The sequence below is a fragment of the Sturnus vulgaris genome, chromosome 9 (assembly GCF_052056855.1).
Source record: "Sturnus vulgaris isolate bStuVul1 chromosome 9, bStuVul1.hap1, whole genome shotgun sequence".
In the NCBI taxonomy this organism is placed as follows: Eukaryota; Metazoa; Chordata; class Aves; order Passeriformes; family Sturnidae; genus Sturnus; species Sturnus vulgaris.
Window position 1 is genome coordinate 17,394,397 of NC_142251.1, and position 18,498 is coordinate 17,412,894.

An 18,498-nucleotide genomic window follows, 5' to 3' on the forward strand; every position below is an offset into this window, starting at 1 on the left:
TTACTACAAATTCGTTTATATATGTACTGCTGCCTGTTGACTTATATCTTCAGCAGGCAACTCTTTACAGTGAGTGTTTTAGTTGCTGTGCAATTATCCTGAATCCAGTGCCACAAAATTTTAAGTGTTCAAAATCAATATAACCTCACAAAATGAATACGCACATTCAAAAAAAAACTCTGACAAATGTTCAGCAGAAACACAGTCTCCATTAATTAATATGAAATGCATCTAATTCTAGGTACACGTTATTCACAAAGTATGGTTTTTCACCTGGCTAATACATCTTTCAGGAATGTGTATTTAGACTGAAGCACAAGAATGCTAATATGTGACTTTAGCACTGAAGAAGACGATAGTGGGAGGAAGAATTGTCCTCCCTATCTATTCCCTCAGCCCACTGCATTGGGTATGGCAAGTAAGCATTAGGAATACACTCCCCTATGTAACATTTAACTACTGTTTAGAGCATAAAAGGGACAGAAAGGAAAACAAATGCTCACATATGAACAGGAGGCAGGATGAGGAAGCAACACAGTATTTGGTATAACCAAATAGGGCACTCCATAACACTTATTAAAGAGATTAGAACAAAGCAGAGCCAGGGAAGGAACTTTGGGTGTGATGGAAGGAGTAATTCAAGAAACTTTCCACTACATACAATGTCCTCTGCTCAAAGAAGAAACAGACATTAAAAATAGAAGTTTTCAGGAAGTTTTTGAAAAATAACACTAATTTTGATAGGGGCTTTGAGGGGTTTGGGCTCAAGTTTGCCTGGCAAGTTGTTCATTAACAATAAGTTCATGATCCCACAAATAATTTCAAACACTGATACATCGGTGTTCATCCCATAAGGAACTTCAGTTCCTCTGCTCAGAAGCTGAAGGACTGTGGTTTAATTAATCTCTGATACTGGAGAGAGAGTCTCTGTTTTTGAGACATTTTGTCCTGTTTTCCTCATTTCCCTCTCTGAATATGCTATGTGGGCAGATTTCCAAAATCCCCATAAAAATCAAGAAGTGAAGCATTGGTTCTGTAGGTCCACTAAGCAAAGAAAGAGGATGTGAGCATCAAATGAAAACAAAAGGGTGAAGTAGAGCTTCACAGCAGAAGAATGTGAACCCAACAATGGACAGAGGGGCTAAAAAGAAAAGGTAGACAAGCCAAAACAGAAAGAACCCCTAGAGTTAAAGGATAAGAGGATTTGACACTGAATGTAAGCAGATAACATTAGCTATTGTCTGCTCATCCAACACAGCATTCCTTCTACCACAAACATCTACCAGCTTTAGTGGGTAGCTCTGCTCCACCTCTGAGACAGCAGAGAGCTGCAGGTGCACATGTGAACAAGACACATCAAGAGAAAGAATGGGAAAATCTGTGACAAAAAGCATGAAGGATTGGCAACATCTAAGGAATTCTTCCGTTTGAAAAACCTGTGCATGGAAGAAGTCAATGAGATATTCAGTAGCCCCAAATTCAACACACTCGTGTTACACTTACTAAAGAAACACAACCACAAACAAACAGATTGGTTCAGGTTTTTTTTAAAAACAAAACTCATACTAAGAGGTAGTTTCAGGCACTGCATTAAACCCATAACCATTTTTACTTTTAAAATTTTGTCATTTATAAGAATTCCTCCCCACCTTATCCTAAAATTTAAAAGAGAACCAAGGTGTTGGTCTCCTTCCTGGTAATCTTGGAAATATTTGCATACTTGAAGAACTGCATTTTATAAACCAAAATAAACAGTATTACTCACTTTACTCCCCACAGGAAACATATAAAATACTTATTTGACTTGATATATTAAAATCTTGATAAAAATTATTTTTAATTTTCAAAGTGCACCTGATCATACAAGTGTATAGACAGTAGTAATATAAAAGAGTAGCACAAATTCAATTTTAAATTATCCAACAAGTCATGCTTTCAAAATCACTAGTTAGAAAAAAAATAAATGGTGTCTAAATACCTGATCCACCCCATTCTCCAAATCCAAAGAAAAGCAGAATTTGCAGCATCTGGAGAAGCAAAACAGGCTGCAAATTCTGACAAGGATAAAGCAAATCCCTGAACAGGGCTCTCCTCACCAAGCACAGCCTTGGCAACTCTTTTCCTTTATAATTCAACTGTCAATGCAAGGATTTCAGCAGGCCTGATCTACTGTGATAATACCACTAAGAGAACAGGAAAAGTTTTGGGAACCCCGAATTCATTCATTAATAGCTTTATACTTCAAACTAACACCTTGCCAGCTTGCAAACGTTCTGCCCTCCGAGGACAAGGGCACTGTAGAGAACAGTGAGCCTGCTTAGCTTTATGCTGAAGTGATCCTGTTAATGTCAGTGGTATGAGTCAAGGTTAAAATTGAACATTTTTTATTTTTTACAGACAGTTATATGAGACAAGTATGTGAGGATCATCCAGCCAAACATGCAGAGCCTGGAAGATCAGAAATTCAGAAGAAAACAGAACATCCTAAACAACCAGATAAACTAATCTACTCTACTCTCTGCTACAGCAGTACAAAGTCCAGTGAGCACCTCATCTGAAACAGCTGACATAGAAAAACAAGAGGAAAAAAACTCTGCTGACCAGTACTCAAAATAAGAGACTGAAGTCTAGCTAAATAAGCAGTCACACACATTTACCATACTTTCAGAACTACAGAAAATAAGTGTATTCTTTGCACCTGTGTGATCATTAGGGCCAGTCTATAAAATACACTTTAGTTTACAAGCTATTCATTCATTTTGATCTTTGCAATAAGGTTCAATGAGCATTGGAAGACATCAAGAGCTACTGGTCTGCCCATTTCCTTAATGAAAGAATAAAGCTAATAAAATCTTTTCTTCCATGGCTACCATATTGAATTTTTGTTTAACATTCTTGAACCATGTCCAAAAAAAGTTGGGTATGGACAGTTCATGCTTGAGATCTCAGCAATGTAAAAAAGAAAAAAGCTGTTATGCCTTGCCTACCTACAAAAATGAAATGTTTGTAGCCACATCAATAAAAATAATAGTGTTCTAAGTATAATCACAATCAGGACTTACAGCACAGCCAGGAATTTACTGGGCTTGAGAAAGAAAATTAAAACACAAGCAAAGAAGAAAACATTAAAATTATAGCTCTGTAGTTACAAGTCTACACTTCAAATTCATACATAGTCAAAACTAAAGCTTCAAAAAGAGGGGAAAAAAATCCAATTCTGACCAGCTGGTAGGTCAGAACCTCTCTAATACTGATAAGACAAAGCACCCAGGGCATTACACATTATTTAGAGAAATGCATGAAGTATTTTGATTCCAAGCCAGTCTGAACAATACAACCCTACTGTTTATCAGTGACTCAATTTTTTAAATAGACAAAGAATGGAATTTGAACAAAAAATTATCTTTACAAGTCCAAGCAAATGAAATGGCTACTGCAGAGAGCTGGTAAACGGAAATTAAACCAGCACATCCTCACAAACATCCTGCACAATGTGAAACAGCCAGTGTAAATTAATGACAACTTTGTTTTAACGCTTTAATTAACATGAAAACCTAGAGTGATCATTTCTGGAAGATGCTGTGCTTCAACACTTCCTAGGGAAAGGCTCAGCAGAGGGAAGATAGTGATTAAATGCAAATGTGAGACCACACAGTTTCTCCCAAAATATCCAAAGCTCTATTCTTCAGAGTCCTATACTACACATAGAGGGCAAAGGCAAAATTAACTAATTTTTCTTTCTTTCAACTAGTAAATTACTCATACATGTACTTTTAGAAGTTAAGTATCTTTTCTAAGAAGTCTGAAGTGGACATTAAAGCTTTTGTAACACTAAGGGCTTTAAAAAAGGCATTTAACTCTATAAATTGCACAAAAAATGAATAAACTTATTTATAAGAAATTGTGTCTATCTTCGATTTTATTGTTGTGCTAGGTTGCCCATCCTAAAATCAATATTAAGTTCTTTCAAACCATCATGCCCATCAACAACATCAACTGAGCAAATCCTATTTCTGACCTCTTAACAATTTACAATTTCACACCAGAGCTGTTATTAAACCGAATTTCACTTAATTTTGTCAAAAACCCTGTTTATTTCAACAGGAATACAGGCTATTTGCAGGCAATAGTGGAATTACCAGTACTGAGAAAGGAGTACCTTTCTCTCCTTCACTGTCTTTCAACTGATTGTGAAGATCACATCTTTATGAGCCTGACTCACTGACAACACGATGTTGAACCCGTCATACCACTTGCATTACTTCTCTCCCCACAAAACGACCTTGGAACCTCTTTGACAGTGGGGTATCAAAGATACATTTCTTTCTCACAGTATGTGATTCTTGTATCTTGCAACATTACTGACTTCAACTCAAACCTCAACTGGAGAAAAAAAATCTTCAGAATATGCCTCACGCTCCTCTCTCCTTTCCCCAGTGTGTGGTTTGGCTTACCAATAAAGCAACTGTTAGCATGAGAGGACAAGAAGAGGTGGCCTCAAGTTGCACCAAGGGAGCTTTAAATTATTAGGATTTTTTTTCTTCCCACCAAAAGGGTTGCAAAGCATTGTAAGAAATTGCCCAGAGAAGTGGTGGAGTTACCATCCTTGAAAGTGTTCAAAAAACGTTTGGATATGGCACTTGAGGACATCATTTAGTGGTGAATGTGGCAGTGATGAGTTTAGGAACAGAAAATACTACAGCTGTCAGCTGACAGGCAGTCCATGAAGCAATCACTTGTTCTGCTCTCTCTTGCAATCACACTGCCTCATAAAACAAAGAGCATGGTATCAATACTGGAATCTAGTTTTGCTCTGGGATATTTGCATAAGTCTTTGCTCTATTCCATCTTAACATCTCAGAAATTCTTTGCATCTCTACAATGAGATAACATTCAAGTATGTTTATATCAGAGCCAGTACCAGACCCACAGAGATAACCACTCTGTTAACCCAAGACTACCTGAGCATTGTTGACATCCAACTGAAATGGTATAGATGGTGGAAACAGGCCTGTGACAGCTGTCTTTATCACCACACTCAAACCTACTGTGATAGTGATACTTCTGCACTGCTTTTAGGTCCTGTTTATTTGAGGGACATTGGCTGCCTTAATGAAAAAGCATGAAAATGCCACAAGTCTGCTAAATTATAATGTCATTCATGAAGGACCATAATCATCCAAGTACAGTGGAAATTCTGGGGTTACTGATGGCATCCAAAACATACAGGCTAAAAAAAAAAAGGCTACTGCTTCTAGCAACAGATGAAACTTGAACAATTTTCCTTTATATAAAGGTATCATAATACAAGACAAAGCTAAATAAATAAGGATAACCAGGTCAAAGGGAAATTACAATTAAGCTTTGTTTAGGTTTAATTATTGATGTTAGGTAATAAAGAATATTACACACAAGCAGCTTTAGTTTTACATGCTAAAATGAGAATTTGCTTTTAAAAGTGAAGATCTTCACTTTCAAGAGTGAATTCTTTTTTAGCTAATAAAACTACTTTTCAAGAGCTCAGCTGATTCTAACTCTAGCCATGTCATTATTTCCAAGAGACTCTAAACCTCAGATGTCAGCTTTCTCAAGAAGGAAAACTTTTTTTTCCCTTGAACTAACTAGCAGAGATGGACTTTCACAAATCAAGACAAGAACACATTCTTATTACATTGAAGATTGACAATATAATTTCTCCAATTTGTCAGAAAAACTTCAGATTCAGAAGAATTCCATTAGGGCATGACACAGTTCATTATTGTCTTCCTATTCTCACCAATTCTTATTTTTTGTTTCAGAAGACAATGTGATGTGTATTTATATATTAGATTATTACTCACTTTGAATTATTAAAATGTTATCGTAAGTTATATTTTTAAAGTTAGAATTAATCAAACAAGAACATGACTGAGCTACAGTTCAAAATACTCATATCCACGTGCACATGAACATTGCAATCCTAATGACGCTTAGTTCTGGCCCACTGGCATCAAACACAGCATTTGGTTTGAACAGTGCATCATGAAAATGTTTCCTTAAAATGTGCACTCACATATTCAGTTTTTGTAAACAGCATTACAGCAATGAAAGACTGATATACTCCTGAATAAAGAATATTCCAGTAATGTTACACTACTCTTATACTGAAGTAAAAGGGTTTTCTAAAAAAAGACACTAATAAGGAAATATGGACTCCCCTATACTATTAGGCCCAGATAATTTCAATGTGAGTGTAAGCATTAAAATGCATACCTTAGCACATATGGCAAACTTCTTACCACACGAAAATCAGACTTTCGCTCAATTTTTCTTTAAAGTAAACTAATGAAAAGTGCAGTGTCATTGCAAGAAGATTCAAGAAGTGATATATTTGCTGACTGCCAAGTTGGTATTGTCTTCTGCTCTAACACAATTGTGCAGTCAGGTCATGGAGCAGAACATATAATGATTCATTGTAAAAATTAAAGAAACCAATTGTTAGAAGTTGCTACCACAGCATTCAGAGTGTGTTTTAGCAAAGTAATTGAAAGATCAAACAGGAACAGCATTTGGTGCTGACTGAATAGACACAAATTCTATTCACAGGCTGCACTAACAACATCCTTTGAATCTCTTTATTAATTGAAAAGCATTATGTTTTAATTTTGACCAGGCAGACCTTCCTGATATTTTCTTCCCCGGCATTCTTTTTGTACTCTTAGTGGCTGTGTGCCAAAGTATTCTCTACAAGACAAGTTATCAGTAGGATTTGGTCTCTCAAGAAAATCATGTTTAGTAACTGCTCTTGAAAAAGATATAAAATAAAACTTCAGTGTGTATTACCATATTCTTTTCATAGCAACACCCCAGGCTGCTGGCATTCTCTAGAAGTATGTAAATAGAAGAAGCAAATTATGTTTAAAAGCCAGTTCATGTAAGCAGGTACATCTCAGAGATCATGACAGAGGAGTACTAAATCTACTTAGATCCTTTATTCTTTTAAAATGAATGGGGTATAGAGAAGAAAGTATTCTTTTTTGGTGAGAAGAAAGCTTGATCCCATAAAGCACAAGCAAAAAGCGTAAGAAAACCACTCTACACACACAGCCATACCTAATTAGAACTCTTCTTCACACACAAGACTTGAAAACCAAAAAATTGTAGTGAAGGACGTAGCAAGGCTGTAAATTCTAATTCAGAACTTATAGTTTGGGATCTTTTCTCAATCTTTAATTCCATCAGCCAAGCAACCAAACATTCTCTCATTTCTATGTCTTTAAATGATCCACTGAATTACACCGAATTTTTCTTATGTAAGTTGGTAATTTTTTATAGAACTCAATATCAAAACAAAATAAAAGGACATTTACAAAATTAATTACTTTTTGTAAGCAATTAAATATCAGTGATGATAATAGGTTCCCAAAAGAAAGGCTAGCCACAAGAGTATAGGTCGTTCTCAAGAGTTATGCATATGTTAACCACCAAGTGAGGCAGGAATAATAAATAAGGATAATTGCTCATTAGCTCAGAGTACATTGAGTTCCACTACGTTTTCATGAAGAAGGCTTCCATGTAGCTTGAGATTTGAGGCAGCTGGAACATCACTTTCCTCAGCCCTCCATCCACATTGCACTGAATACAAATCAAAACCAAGTTTGAACAGCTATGACTTCGTGTTTAAAATTGCTCTGTTATAACAATGCAAAGGGTCATATCAAAGCAATTCAGTAACTTAAAAGAAATTCCTCCATGTGAATAGTACACGCAATATTATACCTTTTAAAAATGCAGAGGCAAGATACAGTCATTAAAAATTATTTAGGTCTTCCACGAAGACCCAAATTGAATACTAGGGAGAAAACCTAACTTATAGTAAATAGCTGTACCTATGACTGGGCCTTTACAGGCCTAGAAGAATATGCAATAATCCCTATGCAACAAACATATGTAAATTAAAGTTTTACAACATACCTGTCATTGAATTCTCTGCTCTTTCCATGTTCTGGAGGGTATTCTTCTATAATATCCTGTATAAAAGGTGGCTGCTGCCGTGCTCTGGTGTAAGGCAATGTTCCCACGTGGCTGAACATTTCACAAGACCTAGAGGGAACTGTCCCCTTCTTCTTCCTGGGGAGAGTGCCATGGATTGAGATGCCTTGGAAGGAGTTTGAGCGATGCTCAATTGGTGAAGGTTTTGTGGTCAAAAGGTCCATGGAAGAAGCTAATGAGAACTGGTGGTTCACTGGGCTGTTTCTGGGAAGACTTGAAAGTTTTCCTGCAGCTATCATTTTTGGTTCTGGAAAAACAAACCCAAGATTTCTTACTGTATATCAATCATCAAAACCCTTACTTAAAGAAAGTTAAGTAGCATGACTAACAAAGGTAACTGAAACTTTTGCTTTGTACTGAGGCAGTCAGACACCTCAGGACCCAGTCACACTCCTCCCAATGCACATCAAGCACACATGTATATAACTTTATACATGTTAAAAGTCACAACAAAAAACAACCAGTCTGGATAAACATGAAAGAGCAGGCCCTGAACAATTCCCATTTTTATCCACACAGTTCTTCTTTTTTGCTTTTTCACATCCTCTGTTGACTCAGACACCAACTTTGAATCACTGACAACAAGCAAAGTTTTAAGAATATTTGTCAAAAAATAAAGGACACTACAGCTTGGTTTGGAAGAATAGGCTTTTAATCCCACTAGTTGGCACACTGTGAGGAAAAACCTGTTGCTAAGGAGTCTTGCTCAAGTAATAAATCTAACAGATAACTGGTCACATACTTCCAGCAGGCTGTAAACTAAACAGCTCTACCCAAGAGATAAGGGCAGGAGCAGATTACTGGAATTCTCTTCTTCAGCATGCTCAGCCTGCTGGCTCAAATCGCTGTTGACACAGAGATTTACATAGCTGTCAGTCTCTGCTACAATCAATTGCAGTCTGCCATACAGTACAGGTTTTTCTGTTGGCGTGAGCAAAAAGCCTTGTGAGACAAACACTTCAGGCTCATTAAAAAATTACAGTTCTGTTCCTCAAAAAATGTTGCCCTGTGCTCAGTTTATAGTGTTGTATTGCAGAAGACAGGCTGCCTTATCCTATGAGGTTGCATTAGCCTGCAAAAGCCACTCTATGGAACTTACCACCAGACCTAAAGGGCAACCAGTCCTGTATTATTTAACCTAGGTGTTGGTCAGCCAGGTGCTTCTCACAGAAACTGCAACAGCCACAGATGCTGCAGAGATTGATATGAACTCAGAAAGCAGAAGCACTTCTGGAAATAACAGCTGTGGACAGGGGGAATCTGTTCTGAGCTTAGTCAAGTTCCATGCTGAAAATAAGATGAGCACCCTGAAGGCCCAGCAGTCTGGAAATCAGCTGCTTACAACTGCACAAGAATTCCTCCTGTTTTGGGGAATGGACAGGTGTTGCAAGGAAAACAGAGGTGCCTCTGTAGTCCTCTGGCTTCCTTCTCCAACCTTAGCATCACAGCTACCATCAAAATGTTTCTGCACTGAAGCTACTGTTACTTCTACTCAGAGGTTATCATAACAGGCTTACTTTTACAGCAATGCTAAAGCTGATCTCAAAGTATGTAAAGTTCTGCTTTTTCCTGTCAGCTGCACTGCAGAGAGTCACCAGCTGGATAAGGTTTTCAGACTTCAACAACAAACCCCTTCCCAATTCTCTTATATCAAAAGTTTTACAATAAATACTCAGTAATGTTTTTCTCTACTCTTTAATTTGCCAAGCCTCTGTCAGAGCACAGGTACTATGCACTAGAGTAGAAAAGTCTCTGGAAATAGCACTTCTGCCTAGGGAGAATCTGTTTGACTCCGGTCACATCTCTTGATAAGAAGAGTAGAAAAGATTTGATGTGTTAGCAAAAAACTGACATTTTTTGTCAGGCAGATCCAAATAAAATATAAAATCCTAAAGAAACCAAAACACATTCTCACAAAAATTCTGCAATAAATCATCACACTGATGTGAAATACTAAATAATCTCTTGATTTATGATGAGGTTGAAGGACATCGTTTCTGTTAGTTTTGGCAAGTACTAAAAATATCACAATTATTTTTATAATAATTGCTGTAAAGTCAGTTTTGCATTACAAGTGTTATAAGCAAAAGAACTGGTCCACAGATACGAAATCTAAAATGCAAATACTTACTACAAACCTGCAACCTCCTCTAGCTAAAGCAAACTGATTGAGCTTGTTTCTTGTAAATTCAGTTTCATAATTAGAACTGAATTATAGAAATTACCTCCAACAATTAGGGAAAAAAGGCTCCTTATAATTCACACAATCATTTGAAACTCAACTTTGTGTATTCACTGTAGAAAAGCAAGAAATTTACAGAGTCTGAAAAACTGGAAGCTAGCTGGCTCACATTGTACAAATCTTGTTGTTCTCCTTTCAGGGCTGCTGAGAGTCTGTATTTAATTACTGTACTCTCTTATTGGTTTATATAAAAACCACCCCCAAGCCTCAGAATTCCAACTGGTTTAGTTCAGGTTATCCAGTGAGAGAGTTCTCCTTAGCCTTTCCTGCAAGGTTCCCAGGGCTATGCTGCAATGGAACACAGGATGTTACCTGCAAGCAGGAATCAAACCCAAGCTGTTATAAATGTAACCATAGAAAGTTTTGGTTTAATAGCTGATGAGTCCCCAATAGACTTACTGTGACATGAAACTGTCAACCACTGCATGTTTGAGGATCCACAAAGAAAGCTCAGAATTCACTCTCCTGACCCAATCACAAGTTAATTCTTACAGCAACCCAGCTGGTTTTCACTCCAATAGTCTGAGGGTTTTCAATCAATTAACCACCCCTTGATGTACAGCATTTTCCATTTCACCCCTATTCCTAAGAAGGCCTTAAGAACCAGTACCAAGCTCTCAGAGTTGACCTAATAATTTCTTCTTTTAAGTAGTGCTCACATGGCTTACAAATTCAATACCCAATCCTCAAATTCATACCTGAGTACTGTTGTGAGGAATCAAGGTAAGAGTTCCACAGTTAGTACAAAAATACCTACATTCAAGAACTTGCAATACACTTAGCCACAACTATGTGTGCAGCTTTGATAATATTTCTAACAATCCTCCCTGCAAAACCTTTTTAAAAAAACTCTCAAAAAATCCCAAACAAACAAAAAACCCCACAAAACAAAATCCAAACAAATAAAAAACCCAACCCAAACAAAAAAAAAAACCCCAAACAAAACTGAGAACAGGTCTGCTAGCTTCCAGCACACATTTATCTGCTTGCCCATGTGCTGCTGTACTATGTATTCCTCATAAATGTTAACAGAGAATTACAACAATCAGCTCAATAACAAAAGTCCTACCAAACTATCCATCCAGTTTTCTTGTATTGAATATAAACACTGGAAAGTGGGAGCCTCTTCAGCTGAAGACTCTGGAATGTCTCAAATACTTCAGTACATGATTCAAAGAATGTTTGACTTACTAGATATAGAAACCTTGAAAATTTTACTCCCTAAGAGACAGTGTGCTTTGAACATTGGCCATTATGCAATCAACAATAGAAATAGTAGAAATTGTAACTGAGCAATGGCTCAAAAGGAACTGAAATTCAATTCTACACATTACTATTGGTCAAAATGCAGCAACTAACAAAACAGAACACTTCAGAAGTCATGCAAATTTCTCCTAATTAGGTACAAACAAGATAGACTCACGCCAATATAATGTTAAAAATGGCAAATAAATTTGTATTTATACATAAAGTGGCACTTCTTCAGTTTGTAATTTGGCAGAATATATGGGAACAGAGTTGTCAAGAGTCACATTGTGAATTCTGAGAACTAGCAAGCATGAAAGGTTTCCAGGTAACTCCTGACATGTTCTAGATTTTTGTTATGAATGAGAGTGAGCAAATACAAATGACGAGGCCTCTAAAATCAACATGGCATTTAGGAAAACAGTATGAGATTGGACATATAATTAAATACATATCTGATGGGCAAGTCCAAACAGCTGGGGTTTGGTCTCTTCACATCATTGCTCAGAACAAAAAATAACCATGAACAATGAAATAAATAACTTTCAGTTCCCTAAAACAACATACTGAATATCCTTCTGCTTGTGCCATCTTTGGGATGCAAATCCAAATTTTCTGTCTCAGCTTGTCCTCATGAAATCTTTCTGATGTCCACACAGTCTGAGGAAGTGTTCTGATGGTTCATTCAAAATGAATCAGGCAGAGGATTAAGTGCCCCTTCCATACCACAACATAACACAACCAATATCAGTGGCTTCTACTTTGTTGTTTCAATACACTGGAGGAAGAGAAGTAGAGGGAAAGGGAAGTCTTCAGTTCAGCCTCAGAGATGCACGAGCGGCACAGCAAACAGTCCAAGACTGTATATGCTCATGTTAGTGGAAATCTCATAAAAGGAAACAGAAAAACAATTTCAGAATTCCAAATCAAATTCTCAAGCTATTTCAAAACTCAAGAGTTATACCTAAATCAGTTTTGGACATTAAAAGACCCACATTTCTCTCACAGCCTTATTGATTTGGCATCTTTCTTAGGTAAAAATCCCCGGAGTTTATACCTGGTGTTATCATATCACCAATCTTTACCACTAGATATACTATGAAACTAAGAGGGCTTGAATGTGGTTTCAGATGTTCAGCTGAGTGTTCTCAAGTATTTAAAAGACAGAGTCAACTTTTGTGAAAACTCTATTTTGCCACATAAAATCTTCTCACGAACTCCTCCCACCAATCTCCCCTCCCTGCCTTGAAATCAACAACAATAAATTTCAACAAGTGGAAGACCATTACTCTCTTTTCCCTGCTAAGTTACTTGGCATGTTTGCATGCTCTATGCAGATGTGCACAGAAAAAAAGTGAACATCTTTAATGGTGAAGAAAGTCAAGGCCAGGACAAAAAGGCAGATGAATTTCCCCAGAATTTTTTGTGTGCGTGTAATAAGAGAATAAGGGAAAAAGCATGACTTAAAAGCCTCTAAAGTTAACATATCATAGGAATAAATACAATCAAAACTGTAGCCATTATAAATTCAACATGGATTTCATGTTGTCTCCCTAGTAGCAGTGTAGTATTCTTCATTATTGTTAACAAAAACGAAAGGATTTCTGCTCCCTCAAAATGGCTTAGAAGCAGCTTTCTGCAACCTGTATTTTCTACTTCTGTTACAAAAAAAGACAAACTGATGCAGTAGCTTCTATAGCAAACATGTCACAGGACTTTGAGAAGAATACTAAGGTTCAAGAACCAACAGCCTGTTATGATACAGAGACATAGATTGAGAAAGCATATGCAGTAGTTCAAAGGCTTTAAGCTACTATCAGAAAAAAACATGAGTCTGTCAAACATCAAACATCCCCACAAGATTAGTCAGGTCAGTGCTTCCAAAGGGTCTTGAAGTGCTATCACAATGTTCATGCTCTCTTTCTCTCTATATATGCCACACAATTTCCACCTTCCTCCCATACACCCTGCGCTGTAATCAGTCAGCTTATTTAAAATGTTATTTTTAACTATTATTCTCACACAACAGAAAACGCACAGGCCAGGATAAATTATCTTTGCAATATCTTTTTGTTTCCAATATGAGAGAAACTGATAAACCCCATACTTCTCTTTGTGAATTTTCACATGTAGAATGCCTTCATATCTATAAAAAATGCTAAGAAAAAGTGATCATTGAAGATGATTCAATAGTTAGTACAGCTTTCTTCATTTGGCCATGAAATTATCTCTGAAATGCAAATGCCCAATCAGTTAGCTCAGTAATTCTGAACAATGTGAAGCCTTGACTTGAAATAAACCTCTCTACGTTTTGCTGGCAGAAACAGAGAACTTTACCAAGGTTACAGTCAAATCTAAGTGGTTTTTAGCCAACGTTTCAAAAATACAACGTTTTGTTCCTTGTCTGGTAAAGGAAGCAATTTATTTTGACTGCTCCTTTGTTCCTACAAAAAGAAAAAACAACCCACTTTAACTGAAAAATCTTTTCAGCATTACTATTTTGAACCAACACCGCCTTTCAGAAATCACAAATTTAGACAGAAAGAAGTACTTTTGCATCCTCTCCTCTTCAAAAGACAAAGAGGAAAAAAAAGGACACAGCGTTTCGTTTCTCTCTACTCAGAGAAGTATCTCGAGAACACACCAGTGTTTTATACTTATTTAACAGATTTCCATGGGCTCAATTCCCACAAAACCTAAGCACTTGGATCCAGCGTCTCGGTCGCCACTGTCACAGCAACGGCACTTCCAGCAGCCCGGGCAGGGCAGGGCTCGCCCTGCTCCCGCGGCCCCTGCCCCGACAGCGGTGCGGGGACACGGGGACACCCGCACACACCCACACGCAAAACCAACTCTGCATGCCCTGCCCGAGAGCCCAGCGCTGTCCCCGCGGTTACCGGCTCTGATCGCTGCTGCTTCTCCCCAGGCTTTCTGCGGCTCGGCGGGAGCGTCTGTCCCAGCGAGGCGATCTCCGGGCAGCGAGTCCCGCCCGGGCCCCTCCCCCGGGGCCGCGGAGCCGGAGCGGGCAGCCGGGAGGGGTGGCCGGACAGCAACAACGGCGGTCCGGAGCGCTGCCAGAAAATGAACCGGGGCGTTCTCCGGAGAGCCCAAGGTCTGGCCGTGCCGCGGTAGGAGCCGGCGCGTAGCCAGCACCAGCCCGCCCCAAAGAAGCGCAGTTCGCGATTACTTAAGGGTGACTCAACCACAGCCTTCTCCGAGCGCCTTATCGCTCGCTGCCCGGTCCGCCACAGCCCGGCCCCGGTTCCGAGCCTCCCCCGGCCGCCACACGAGCCCCTCGCGGGCGCCCCTCACCTGCGCGGGAGGCGGCTCCGGCGGCTCCGGGGCTGCGCAGCCCCCGGGCCCCGAGCTGCGCTCCGGCCACACCCTCGGGGCCGCTCCGCCTGGTCCCGCCGAGCCCCCGCAGCAGCCCCCGCAGGCCCTGACCTCCCGCTGCCCTTCTCCATACAGCCAACAACTTGGCCTCCATAGCTTCGTCTCTCAAATTAGCACTGAAGCAAAAATTAACAGTTTGCTAAACCCACCCTGTTCACGGACGATGCAGAGCCTATTACGTACTTCACACACACAATTTACTTGCGTTGGCGGACGCCCCCCTCATCCTACCAAGCCGCGTGAAGTTATTTGTGCAACAGGTTGGTGGGATAAAACACGTTTTCTACAACAAAGGGTCAAATAGCTGTACAGAATCGGGAGCTACTGACAGAACAGATGGTCACTTACCCTCCTTTTGTAAAGTATACCTTCAAAACAGTGCGATAATTATAGATACAACCTTCACTTTCTACTAATTATCTCAAGCACCTTCAGCTGTACCATTGAGTCAGCCACAGGACTTTTGCTTTAATACAAATCAAGGCACACTCAGTTGACTTTTTAAACACTATTTCCATCAGTTCAACACAATATTTGTCTCTTTCTCATTGGCTCAGTGTTTTAGGCTGCCTGACCAACATTTCTCTGGTTTTACCCCAGTTATTCTAGTTTTTTCAATTCCAATTCCTATTGTATCAGAATTCGTAAGATTTCATTTTTCAAACCTATTCACTTTTATCCTATTTGCATTAGGTCTCCAGAGGCAAAGGCTTTTCTGCCTAGCCAAATATTTTATTGATTTTGACATTAAGTATATGATCCCTACTAGTTGTATGGTGGTTCTGTTTTGGGAGATCTTCTTCATGCACTATTTTCACTTCACTCAAATGTTCAATCACTTCTTTCTCCATTTTTATGAGGATGAGCTTTAATAAATTGCTTCTCATGTATCTGCTTCAGAGCCTTACTACATAATGTTGCTAAAGTTGTGGTCCTAAGATACCTAAATGATAAATGCAATTTAAGGATGAGATTATTTATGTTCCAGGACCTCTGCATATTATCAAGCCAATAATCAAAAATTAACGAAATTCTGGTGTTCTCACACTAAGCAAGTTAAACATCCAATAGTGAGAGCAGCAGGACTGAAGTTCCACATGATGTCTTACCACAATGAAATCTCTGGGTACTGGATAGAATTAGGACATCTACCTCTATAGTTTGGCATTTTATGCATTGTCCATAAAACTGAATTTTTCAATCTCAGCTATCTGAAATAGCTCAAATATCTCGCAACTGTTTTTTTTTTTTTGTTTTGTTGGGGTTTTTTTGTTTTTTTTAATGAAGCAATTCAAACCAGAAAAAACACTAGACCTTCATTTGAAGTGTAGCTGGAGTTTAAGAAACATTTAGCTGATCAAGACAAGGTTTTTAGCCATCACAGAAGTTGCTGAAGTAGGTATTGGGAGAAGAAAATTCTTGGGAAGGTCTAGAAATTTTCATAGATAGGAGTAGAATCTTTGCATAAGAAAGCTCAAATAAGATGAAGTTTAGTGTAAAATAAGAGAAAAGAAAATAAAGGCAGAGAGTAGTGCTCCAATATTCAGTAAGGGATGGAGACAGAAGATTAGAAAATCAAATTTATTGAGTATACTACGGTAAAGGAAGCTCACAGCAGCATTTCTGATTGGTGTTCCCCTTCCCATAGCAACACCAGATCCTTAAGGCAGACATGAGCAGTAGGGAAGCATTATCAATGTTGGTGTTGCCACACACCTTTTACAACAACTTCCAAAACAGAAAAGTTGAGGTAAATGTGAAAGACAACAGCTTTCAAAAAGATCCATTCACTGGTGCTGGAACATAAGTCACTACTTGTGGCATGCTGACAGACAGACTTCTATATTTTTCTCTCAACAAATTACAAAAAATTTTGGCATCCTATTGACACTGAACAGAGCCTTGAAGTTAAGATCTAAATTCAAACTAACTTCACATAAAACAAAGCTTTAATGTACACCAAAACCTCACTCTGTCCTTTTGTCAGTTGTTTTTCCCCAAATATTTTGTCATTTGAGCTACTGATAAACTAGGAAAACTACCAAATCTTGACTAGCTGATGGCACTCTGTGTTCCTCTTGCTGGTTGTAAAAAGTATTGAGGATAGAGAGGTACCAGAAATGTTTCAGGCACAGTGACAGATTCCAGAACTTCACTGGCACAAGTGACAATCTGTGGAGATTTCCCATAGTATATTCCACTCATAATCTTTCTTCAAAATATACTTGAGAGAGGGAGGGAAGGAGCAGGGGGAGGGGAAAGGGACTGAAGAACACCAGACTGTGATCTCATGTTGGACACCAAAATGCCTCACCAATATGTCCAGTGCAAGAAAAATGGCATTAGGGTTAGACTACAGAAAGAGAAGCTGAGATACCTGGATTCCACATTCAGTTCTACTGTTCTGACCCACCTATTTCCTGTATGACATAGACTAACATTTTTGTAACATACATCACAGTGGTAGTTATTTTTCACAGAGAAGACTGTACTCTATTAGCTTATGAAGTGGAAGATGCTACACAAGTGCAAACTATTATTTTCCTCATTGCATAAAGGAAAATGTATGGCTTCTCTATCTAAACCACACTTTCTACCATTCAGGTAAAAGACATTTCAAACCATGCCAAAAACTCTGATTCACACATAAGATGGTCTCTACTGGCTGATTCTAATCACTCAGGAAATTTTTAGGCACTGTAGTTACATAGGAAATAGTGTCATGCTTGTCATTTTTTTATGACTAAGAACCAGAAAAGGGGCAGTAACTTCCTTAGCAGCATGACTACGTGCTAAGCAATGGGATTGTAGCTGGGCAGCCCTGCCTAAACTGCTACTCTTACTTGCATGAGTCATTACATTCTTTTCCTAAAGTTTTATTTTGTCTTCAGGTTAAATTGAAAATTGGTCTTTGTCTTTACGTTTGACAATTTACACAACCCATCCTTGCACATACTTGATGTAAGCCATTAAAGAGAATTTGCCTACAGGATGCAAGAAGGAAAAATTCACAGGGATGCCTATAGTAGCTCCACTGGTTGTGAGTTACTCCAGATTAAATTAGATTTGATTCCTTATTGCAAAGCTTTTGTTGTTTTCATACTTTCCATCTACTTTGGAAATGAGTTCACTGAGCTGCGGGATGAAGTCTGGAAGCATCAATGTCCTGAAAGGAGCACAGCACCTCTGTCATACCTCCCCATCAGCATTCCATGTTAACCTGCCATACCCCTGAGCCATCTGCTTATCTGTATGGCATCATGCTGTGTATCACCTTGCCACAGACAGTAGTTCTGGAGCCTTGTCCTTTGTGACACTAACCTGGGGGAGGCTGAGAAAGCAGCAGTGTGCTGGCCATTGCTGGCCACACATCACACAGTGCTGGGGCCTTCCATGACCACTTTTGATTTCTGCTTTCTGAAGGAGGGGAGTATGTAAGGGTGCATCTTTTCACCTGCAGAGACACCCAAAAAAGCAGCTAATTGAACAGATAAGTGAGGAGGAACACAATTGGGACATAGGACCCAAGACCAGTGCTGCTACAGCTTGTATGCCTTAATTACGCCAAGAGTTGGCATAAGAGTACT

The 18,498-nt window shown here is 38.8% G+C and overlaps 1 protein-coding gene across 5 annotated transcripts in view; it reads right to left on the reverse strand.

Annotated features, from left to right (window-relative positions):
• BCAR3 (BCAR3 adaptor protein, NSP family member) overlaps nt 1–18,498 on the reverse strand; it is a 92,757-nt gene that overhangs the window by 38,920 nt on the left and 35,339 nt on the right. For 2 of the 5 annotated variants that reach the window (XM_088169980.1, XM_088169979.1), the window contains exon 4: nt 7,954–8,278. In XM_088169980.1, coding sequence (XP_088026106.1) covers nt 7,954–8,278 — 325 coding nt within the window. Of the gene's footprint in view, nt 1–7,953; nt 8,279–14,415; nt 14,629–14,830; nt 14,910–15,060; nt 15,128–18,498 lie in introns of those variants that run through there. The other 3 variants (XM_014884363.2, XM_088169981.1, XM_014884371.2) reach the window with 3 other exon arrangements.